Source organism: Nansenia antarctica, assembly GCF_963989245.1.
Source record: "Nansenia antarctica genome assembly, chromosome: 1".
Taxonomy (NCBI): domain Eukaryota; kingdom Metazoa; phylum Chordata; class Actinopteri; order Argentiniformes; family Microstomatidae; genus Nansenia; species Nansenia antarctica.
In genome coordinates this window covers 35,379,727-35,390,312 of record NC_137674.1, presented here as the reverse complement: position 1 = coordinate 35,390,312, position 10,586 = coordinate 35,379,727, and the positions used below count along the sequence as shown (strand labels likewise).

The window sequence follows — 10,586 nt, the reverse complement described above, 5'->3', positions numbered from 1 at the left end:
ATGGTGGTGAGCCAGACCACGCTGGCGCCTGCTGTGATGAACACCACGCTCAGTCAGAACGTAACGGAGACGCCCCTGGTCGTCAGCACCACCGCCCCCGACTGCTCCACCCTCAACACCTCCATCTGCGAGGCCTGTGTCCCGGGGTCCTTCTACGACAACGGTGGGTCTGTCTGCCTGGCCTGACCCCTGACCCCTGGAGCGCTGACCCTTGACCATCTAACCTTGACCCTGACCACTGGAGCCCTGACCCTGGAGTCCTGACCATCTAACCCTGACACTGACCCCTGGAGCCCTCACCCTGACCATCTAACCCTGGAGCTCTGACCCCTGACCCTGACCCCTAACCTTCTAACTCTTGACCTCTGACCCTGACCATCTAACCCTGGAGCCCTGACCCCTGACCCTGGTCTGGCAGAGAAAGCCTTTGCTTGAGGGGGAGACACAGACCCCCCCCCCACTGAAAGCTTTGTTACGTCTCATCATTCTCTGACTGACACGGTGTAAACCCATTAACCTCTGTTATAATGTCTCAGTGTCTCCTCACAACCTCCTTTAGATACCTCAAAGACACACGCCACCGCAGCTAATCTGCTGTATATGGTTATAGGTATAGTTATAATGCAGATGCTGTTTGCCATGTGACATTGATGGCTATTTTTACCTCAGAGAATGTTGGAGCATGTGGAATGTTAACTGGACACACACCAGTATCCTCCTGTTGGTTCGAGGCTTATCATTGGATCACGGCTGTTTGGCTTATCATTGGATCACTGCTGTGTGTCTGGTGTCTACAGGAGGGGAGTGCCTGAGAGTTTAAAAGAGGATAAAAAGCTCTTCTTAATGACTAGAATGTATTTGGAGAGAATATGCAATTATTTAAAACTTAACTCTAGAATATCCGTGCAGAACAGCCGTTTTTACCTACTAAAAGAGCCGCCTCAGGGGTTTACCCTCTTTACAATGCTACGCTGCTATTTACACACAACGACCACTAGTTTGCCGCTTGTAAATTAGCCTGCTCCCTACACAGAAAAACTGTGAAATAGCTTTATACTAGCTTATCCTGATGTGATTTTGAAAATGTAAGGATACTGGGTGGTAGAACGCACATTTCTAGGAAAAGTCAAATGACCCCTCAGGGCTGATTAAGTGATTTAAGCACAACCTTTTCAAAACCATTTCTCCCTCCAGAGACCCTGCTGTGCTCGTGCTGCCCTGAAACAGGCATGTGCATGTTTCCTGGGGCGTGCCTCCCGTGCTCCAGGGGGTCCTTCCAGCCTTTCTCTGGGCAGCTGAGGTGTCTACCCTGCAGCCAGGGCTTCTACTCCAAGTACGTTCCTGCTAACTAAGCTAGCGAAGCCTGTTAGTCTCGTAGTTTCTTGAAAAGAAGAGAACGCACACCGCAGAAAATCTAGGCGAGGTGCGGGCAACACACACTCAGGTTCTAGATGCAAAAAGTGTTGTTTAATAGGACAACGGTTTCGGCCGTAGCCTTTGTCAAGTCTTAAATACTATTAAATACTATTACTAGTTTTTAAACTAAATACTACTACTTAAATACTACTATTTAGGCTACGTCCGAAACCGTTGTCCTATTAAACCTCATAGTTTCAACACTAATCATTCAAACACATAATGCATTAGTGTTGAAACACATTCCTTGTCCGGAAATAGTCCTATACCGCCCTCTGAAGCGGCCGCTCAATATGCCGCTCCCTGTGTGCCTCGGCCATATCCGGGTCTGGCGAGACCGGGATTCGATCCCAGTCCCCGGTGGGCAGCTTGCACTAGTGGCTAGTGCTTAGACCGCTACGCCACCGCGGGGCTACCACTATTTGCACTTCTGGCTAAACTGCATTTCGTTGTCTGGTACTTGTACTCTGTCAATGACAATAAAGTTGACACTCTTGGACACTTTTAACAACACGTGCAATTGTCTCTTAAACTAGGACCTGTCCCCTGCTCGCCTGTTTTTTTGGGGGGGTTGGTCTGATTTGTCAGATACGACTGTGCTTTTTGCCAGGTCGGCGTTGTAAATAAGAATCTGTTATTAAGTGTCTTACCTCGTTAAATAAAGGTTAAATAAATAAAAAAAGATATAATCTAATCGTCTTTGCTGTCTCTGCAGCTCCACAGGCAGCCCCCTGTGCCAGTCCTGCCCCCCCGGTTCCTACGGCAACAACACAGGGTCAGACTCCTGCAGGAGCTGCTCTGCAGGTATGCATCTCAGTGGACCTATCAGTTGTATTTTCATATTCATATTTTATTTTATTTATTTTATTCAGCATGTGTTTGGTATGTTTTTCCCTTCAATTCCGATTCTCAAATTCAGAGATAGTTGCAGAGATCTGCCCGGAGTTTATTCTCCATGCCGCACCCACCTTGAAGTCCTGGCTGAGAGCGTTCCTCACTTCCTGTTTGCGCCAAATCAAGATCCCCCAAATCTGGCGAAGAGCCCTAGTTGTTGCGATCCCTAAACCGAATAAGCCTGAAGGGGACCCTAAGAGTTACCGCCCCATCTCTCTGTTATGCATCCCCTTCAAGATCCTCGAGCGTCTCATCTACGCCTGCATCGAACCAATTGTCGACCCGCTGCTCCCACGTGAGCAGGCCGGGTTCCGACACGGGAGGTCGACGGTAGATCAAGTCACCCTTATGACTCAAGACATCGAGGATTGCTTTTCGGCAAAAAAGAAGGCCGGGGCCGTCTTTATAGACCTGACAGCTGCCTACGATACCGTATGGCATCACGGCCTCACCTGCAAGCTGCTCCGCCTGCTGCCGGACAGGCACATGGTCAGAATGATCATGGAGCTCATCCGTAACCGCAGCTTTACCCTCACCACCGGTTGCGGACAGCTAAGCAGGCTTCGACGCCTTAAGAACGGCGTCCCTCAGGGATCGGTCCTGGCCCCCCTCCTCTATATCTACACTTATGACCTGCCCAACACACTCTCGCGGAAGTACGCCTACGCAGACGACCTCGCAGTGGTGTACTCTGCTGGAAATTGGCAGTCTGTGGAGGGGATTCTGAGCCAGGACATGCAGACACTAGTGGCATACTTCCGGTAATGGAGATTGAAGCTTAGCGAGGCAAAAACGGTGTCGCTCACGTTTCGCCGGCACCTCGAGTCACTGCGCAAGAAGTTAACAGCTCGTGTGGCGTTGATGAGGCGACTGGTTGGCTCGGGCTGGGGCGCCGGCGCAAGGACCTTGCGCGCGGCAGCCCTAGCCCTCGTTTATTCAACTAGTGAATACTGCGCCCCAGTATGGTGTCGCAGTGCCCACACCCGCCTCATCGATTCGCCTATAAACGAAGCCTTGCGCATTGTGACAGGATGCCTGCGTCCTACCCCCGTGGACAACCTTCCCATCCTAGCAGGCATCCAGCCCGCAGGCCTCCGCCGCATGGGAGCCACAGGACGTCTCGCCTGCCGGGTCGTGGAGCTTAATAACCATCTGCTCCATGATAGGCTCACTATAACAGCGGAGCCCTCCCGGCGTCTCAAGTCGAGACACCCATTTTTGCCTGCCGCACAGGATCAACATCAGTGCGGCAGGATGGGCGGATTATATGTGGCGCGCGGAGTGGGAGGCAAACACCTCCAAACTCCGTGACCACAACCCAGTCGCCGGCCCTGAACCCCTCGGGATGGACTTGCCAAGACTATCCTGAGTGAGGCTCAATCGTCTCCGGACCGGCGTCGGGCGTTTCCGCTCATCAATGCACAGATGGGGCTTGGCCCCAAATGCGTCGTGCGAGTGTGGCGCAGAGGACCAAACCGCAGACCATGTTATCCTGGATTGCCCGGTGTACCACCCACCCAACGGGATGCATGGTCTGTCGGTATTAGATGACGAGACGATGACGTGGCTTCTGGAGGGGTGTCCAGAAATATAGCCCAGGTGAGCCCCTCAACCAGGTCTCAGGGTGGTAAAAGGGTAGCCCCTCGGCCCCGAGCCTGGTGGAGTGGAGAGGAAAACAACTACCCATACGCCGAAGAAGAAGAAGAGATAGTTGGAAGATTGAATAAAATTGAGAAAAGAAAAAAAAACAGTGTTTGGCTTTGTAAAAGATTAGCTTTAGTCATATGTTGTACTTTCCACTCAACAACAAAAACAGCAATGGCAGAAATATCTCTCTTCTGCAGTTGTCATAATTATATTTCATAACTGTGTTGTAAATGTGAATGGTGAGCTGTTAAATAAGTAATTCCTTATTTTTAGGTTTCTTTACATCACAACAGAATTCCACAACGTGTAGTCCATGTCAACAGGGAACCTTCTGCAAGTAAGTTACCCTACAACTCCAGGGTTAGGCTGTGAGCTCCTGCGCTCACTACACACACTGTGAGAGCTCTTTCATAACTGTTCTCCTCCTGGCTCTGTTGTTGGTCTGCAGATCTGACATCACATGCTCAGATCTCACTATAAGGGGTCTTTGATCCCACACACACACACACACACACACACACACACACCCTGGATACAGGAGTAAGTAGTGGGCATTTGAGAGATATCAGTATTGTCATCAGACACGGGTAGCTAATAGTATGAAACATTGTTTTAAAGTTAGTTCTCCACCATACATTGTACCCAACCTCACCCACCTGTACCAACCTCACCCATCTGTGCCAACCTCACCCCTCTCCCCCATCCCTCCCCCAGCTCGTCCAGCTGTGCCCAGTGCCAGATCTGTCCTGCGGGTACAGAGGCCCTGCAGTCTGCTGCCAAGGACTGCACGCCATGTCGCCCAGGTAACCACTACTGCCAGCCAGTGTTGTCATGGTAACCACTAGTGCCAACCAGTGTTGTCATGGTAACCGCTAGTGTCGGCCAGTATTGTCATGGTAACCACTAGTGTCGGCCAGTGTTGTCATGGTAACCACTAGTGCCGGCCAATATTGTCATGGTAACCTCTAGTGCGGGCCAGTGTTGTCATGTATTGACTTCATTGTGGTTGGCAGAGACACACACATGATCAAAACATGTAGTGGTGGTCTAGTGGATAGTGAGTCTGACTGGTGATCAGAAGGTCATGAGTTCAAGTCCCACCAGGGAACACCACCACTAGTGTACCCACTTGAGAAAGACCTGGGAACACCACAACTAGTGTGCCCTGGAGTAAGGCACTTAGCTTTAAGTGACTCCATGGAGACTGTCCCTGTAATCTCTCATTTTAAGTCGCTTTGGATAAAAGGCGTCTGGTAAATGGTTAAAATGTAAATGTAAAATCAGGAAAAAGTGGTTGCATAGTAGCGTATAGGTACAGCTCTTAGCCAAGAACGTTCCATCCAATTAAAGGCAAACCAAACATTAAGATGATGATCTGGCACAGAATAAGATAATCATATTAAAGGCGTAATCTTATTTGTGAATGTAAGGAGTGTATAGATTCGGGCCAGTCTGTAAATGGATGAAATCGTTCAGGGATAATGTGATTAGGATGTATTGATGAGACTCAGATGATGTTTGTTTTTTGGACAGGCATGCACAAGCCCGCCCGGCAGCGTATGTGCCAGATCTGCAATGCCGGTTTCTTCCAGATCCGCTGGGGTCAGGAGATTTGTGACGTGTGCCCTGAGAACCACTACTGCCCTGTGAGTGACCTTTGAGTGACCCTTCCTGGTCCTACGTCTGATTATTATTCACTGTCGTGTGATGATCCTCACTGAAAATGTCTTCTAGGGATTTTCTGCAAAGCTTTGATAACATTGGGGCGTAGCAACCATGTAATCGCAGGGTCCCCAGTTCAGTTCAGGCCGTCAACATATCCTGCATGTCATCCCTCCTCTCTCTCACCCATCCTTCCTGTCAATCTCTACTGTCTCTATCCTCCTCTCTCTCACCCATCCTTCCTGTCAATCTCTACTGTCTCTATCCTCCTCTCTCTCACACATCCTTCCTGTCAATCTCTACTGTCTCTACACCAATAAAGCAGAAATGCCCTAAAAACATATTAGAAAAAAAACTTTGATAACACAGATTCCTCTTCTCTGCCCCCCAGAGTCCAGACGTGAACCCCATCCCGTGCCCCAGCGATGCCTTCTGCCCCCAGGGCAGCACGGCGCCAGGGTACTGCATGGAGACCTTCTTCCGTAAGGCAGGAGAGGCCTGTGAGCTGGCCCCTGTCACCATCGCCCTGCTGGTCATCGGAGGGGGGGGTAGGTACTGGAGGGGGGGCGGGGATAGGTACTGGAGAAGTTTGAGGAAGAGGGGATATGTACGGGAGGAGGGGGGGGGGGGGTGGTAATTATATGGGTGGTAATTATGGGAGAAACTAGGTAGAAAGTGCTTATGGATACTGCAGATGTTTGTTAAGCTGTCGTAATGTGGCAAGCACAAAATGATTTAGTAAGCACAAAGTATTTACTTGAATTGAGACCTGGGGGGTATTCCATCAACTCGCTAAAGGAACATCCAGGCTTATTTTTGTCAAAATAAGCCTGGATATTCCCATAGCGTGGTCGATGGAATATCCCGCAGGTAACAAATAGTGCAATTGAAGGAAATCAACAACCTCCTGAATAATGATGAACCTTGTTTATTTCTTCTAGTTGCACTATTTAGACACTATCAATGTCCAAAGATATGATCGGATTTTGAATCTTGTTTTTCCCTGGAGTAAATAGGTCAATTAATCTCAAGGAACTGTTATATACATGTATATATAATACTGTTCTATTCCTTTTCAAAATAACATTATCGAATGAAGTAGAAACCATGCTGAAGTCATGCAGTAGTAGTGAGTGAACCTTATTTATGACTGTAAATGTATATAATCTAATGTTTTCTATATTTTGTCTTTTTACATTACTGTCTCTTCCCTTTCTTCCTGGCCCAGTGGCCGTCCTCTTCATCATCCTACTGGTGATGCGTCGGCGGCGGGACACCGATGGAGAGCTGTCCATGGCCCGGACCCCGCTGCTGAGCAAAGAGCGCCCGCAGGGCCGATACTACGGGGTCCCCTGTGACGCTGAGCCTGTCTACGCCGGGTGGTGAACCTTTCCTGAGCTCTATCTTTCTCACCCCTCATCCGGGGGACACGTGTCTGGCTTTGAGAACAAAACTAAGTTCAGTCACACAAAAACAGGGCTATAAGACACAGACACTATGACCCCAAGCCAAAGCCATGACTTACAGAATGATACTACTTCCGATAATACACCAGCTGTTACCTATGGTACATGTATACACAATACAGGTGTGTTGTGTTATTGACAAGCAGAATTGGCTTTTCTCTGAATTCTGTGCTTTGTTGGTGGCTGTGAGGCCATTGCAGTTACAGCAGAACAAATCCAAGGTCATCCAAGGTCAAAGGTAAAATCCAAGGTCATCCACTTAACTGTCCTCCTTAGCATTCCTCTAGGATGACACACTTTCTGAGATACACTGGAAGGTTGAAAACTAAATGTTGTATGCCTCTGTTATGAGGATCTGTTCTATGAAATGCACTTTTCTTATTGTTATTTGTTGATGTTTCTAATTGTTAAACTTTGCACTCATATTTGTGGTTGATTGGTAGGTGTATTAAAGGGGCAATCTGGAATTGGTACATATATTCTTTTTTTTTTACATTGCTTTTAAATATAGCCTTACCCTGTCAAAACCTAAAACATATGTTTGTTTGTAAAAAATGTAATTGCAAACAAAACACTGTATAGCTTCAAAACATGGTTAAAACTATATTTTGTTGTATCTCATGGGTGGTCAGTCCTATGCTAGTCTGTTTATGAATATGAGAGTAGTTATATTTCTCCACCCCTACCTCCCAGCTGTTTACCAAAAATAAGTGGTGGGGTGACCACTTTGTTGTTATTGTTTAACTTCCGGATCGCCCCTTTAAGTTATGCCTTTGTTTTAAGTTCATGTTCTATCAGTCACAGAAGAGTCTATTTGCTGGCCATAAAATGTAATAATTTTGATGATGCAAGGTACTATTTTTCTTTCGTGTTACATTGACATGCATCCAATCTCATCTTTTGTAATCATTACCAATGTTTTTGAGCTGTTATTTAAAAGGATGATATTTGTACATTTTAAATGAAGATACAACTGTATGCCAGGGTATATGCTGGAATAAAAGAACTATCTTGCACTACTTTAAAGTGAGATTCTATTTTATATGTCTATACAAATATTCTGTCTTTTATGCCGGAATGCTTTCAGACGGAATTCTGTCACTGTTTATCGTGTCTACCCAAATTGATAGCTCATGTAAAAGGGGAAACGCGTTTTCAAGTCCTTGAATTTGAATCGTGCACTGTTTGTCCCAACGGCGCACCGTAGTTAAGTTGAAGGGTCGCAAGAAACATGGCGGCCACCCTGGCCAGAAATGTCACTGGTGTGTAACATTTCTCTTGCTAGATTACTTGATCAAACATTTAGAGGTGATATATTGAAGATGGTACATAGTTGTGTTAGAACGAATAATCTAGACTCATTTGTCGGGTTAGAGATGACGTTGCTGCCCGACTTGAACTGTCTGCATTCAGTAAGGTCTCAGGTCATTTACCACTAGCTGGCTTGTTGTGTAGCATTGAGTCAGATCTACATGTTAACCCATCCTGAATGTCACGAACCTCTTTTCTGTACCGACAGGCTTGCTGAGGCCGTTCGCTAACTTTGCAAGAGTCCCGCAAATATGTCGCTTCTCTGCCATCGTCCTTCGCCAGCCCGTCCCCAGACCTGCTGGCCCTGCTCCCTCCCTGGTCTCCCTGTCCGCTACACCCGGGCTGGCTCCCCAACAGAGCATTCTGCAACGGTGAGAGATGTCCATCAGTTCCATCATATCATGCATAAACACCTACGATCGATAATTTGAGCTCGTTATCCATGTTGACACAGATGATCTTGGCCATATTCTTACAATTACCATCTTGCTCAGTTTGAAACTGTACTACATAGACAGCCAGACACTCCAGAGAGTGTGTAGGAAATCTAGTATTGTTTGTAAATGTGTTATTTAACCAACTGGGTGTGTTTCTCTACTACAGTGTAACACCGCTCATCCCCAGCCTGTTTCAGCAGCCAAGCAGGAACCTCACATACTACAGTGTGAAGAAGGGCAAGAGGAAGTCTGTGAGGTCTGTGGTCAAGAGGTTCCAGCGGCTGCACTGTGGCCTGTGGCTCAGACGCAAGGTAGAGCAATTAACTCATTAATTTGGGGAGATTGGTTGCATTCTGTGTGCAGAACAGTCCATACAGACTGAACTGGACTAGCTGGATTTAAAGGGACTAGACTGGTGTAGGGAATGTGGGGGAACCTGTGCTCGAGCAATGCTTGCATCAATCTAATGCTTTTCGATGCATGGGGGGGTGCGCACGAGCGCACATGCGCACATGAGCAGAAACCTTTGGGTGAAGGGTAAATAATTGAAGTGCAACCTCAGTCTATAGGTGTTTCAATTCATGTTGATGTGAGTGTGGGCTCATGATACAAACAGGAATGTTTCATATTAACAATAGGCATATTTTCCACTGAGGCTACCTGAAATAAGAGCGGAGGGTAGGGGCGGGGGGGGGGGGGGGGGGGGTAGTAGGTCATCACATTAGTGTTGGTATTGACCCATGCTTCTGGTTCTCAACAGGCTGGATACAAAAAGAAGCTGTGGAAGAAGCTGCCAGCCAGGAAGAAGCGTTTAAGGGAGCATGTGTTCTGCAACAAGACACAGAACAAGCTCCTGGACAAAATGACAACTAGGTTCTGGAAGAGAAGGAACTGGTTTGTCGACGACCCCTTCCTGAAATACCACGACCGGGTCAACCTCAAATGAGAAGAACTTAGTTCATCTTCAAGAAGCATGTAATGTAAACAACGCATATGTCTCTGAAAAGTGTCATTTTACAATTGTGTAAAGTTTAGGTGTAATTGTATGCATTGTATTGAACATTCTATCTGCTTTGTACAGCTGACAGAACCATTGTGGGTAATTAGGAAATTAATACCACTGTGTTATTATGATACATCTTTAACAGATATAATTCAGCGGTTATTATTAACAAACATTCTGTGAAGAGTGAAATGCGGTTTGTTAGTTTATGATCGGTCCTACAGCTGGAAGTGTCTGTTCAATTGATTTAATAAATTATTCTCCAAATGTCTCTTGGTTTTCATCCTGGACTATTGTTTTTGAATGGAGAGTGGCCTCCATACTAGAGGTCTGTGTGGGCCTGAAATGCGACGTGTGTCTGCGTCAGAGCCCAGCCCGGCCCAAATCCTATCGATGCCAAATAAAATAGGCTCAAGCCCGGCCCCTAATCTGTTCATGTCATCGGGACCCAACACTGTAAGTCAGTCGGTGATAACCTAAATAATATTTTACTTATTCAAATGGGTGAATCTCGTACATAAAAGTGCCTTTAATTCTAAATGGTCAAATGGAGATGTGTTTAAAAGAAGTGGCATTCTATACCGTTGCCACATATTCATCATTTGAAAACATAATTCAAAACCAAACGACTTGAGTATAGAGCCAAAATTTAAGTTCTAGGCTAACTAGACATTGCAGTTATTTTAGATACAGTGGATATGGTTATTTTAGATACAGTGGATATGGTTATTATAGATACAGTGGATATGG

At 46.7% G+C, this 10,586-nt stretch overlaps 2 protein-coding genes across 2 annotated transcripts; both read left to right on the top strand.

Annotated features, from left to right (window-relative positions):
• On the top strand, window positions 1-7,038 carry LOC308176078 (uncharacterized protein; the record flags this gene model as incomplete). Its single annotated transcript, XM_080550679.1, has 8 exons — window positions 1-163; window positions 1,195-1,333; window positions 2,132-2,220; window positions 4,231-4,294; window positions 4,672-4,760; window positions 5,491-5,603; window positions 6,011-6,167; window positions 6,848-7,038. 8 exons carry the CDS (start codon window positions 1-3, stop codon window positions 7,003-7,005), a joined length of 972 nt encoding a protein of 323 aa, XP_080406805.1. The 3' UTR covers window positions 7,006-7,038.
• A 1,269-nt stretch (window positions 7,039-8,307) lies between these two features.
• mrpl35 (mitochondrial ribosomal protein L35) lies at window positions 8,308-10,096 on the top strand. The gene is made up of 4 exons (XM_080531341.1): window positions 8,308-8,347; window positions 8,605-8,767; window positions 9,000-9,144; window positions 9,594-10,096. The coding sequence occupies exons 1-4, from the start codon at window positions 8,317-8,319 to the stop codon at window positions 9,777-9,779; spliced, it is 525 nt and encodes a 174-aa protein (XP_080387467.1). The 5' UTR covers window positions 8,308-8,316; the 3' UTR covers window positions 9,780-10,096.
• Window positions 10,097-10,586: the final 490 nt, after the last annotated feature.

What these genes read in the sequence shown, in the direction of transcription:
- mrpl35 (XM_080531341.1), top strand. Translation starts at nt 8,317, where the DNA reads ATGGCGGCCACCCTGGCCAGAAATGTCACTG. An exon ending in CCTGGCCAGAAATGTCACTG is followed by an intron (nt 8,348 to 8,604) that starts GTGTGTAACATT and finishes CTGTACCGACAG; the next exon opens with GCTTGCTGAGGCCGTTCGCT. An exon ending in CAACAGAGCATTCTGCAACG is followed by an intron (nt 8,768 to 8,999) that starts GTGAGAGATGTC and finishes TCTCTACTACAG; the next exon opens with TGTAACACCGCTCATCCCCA.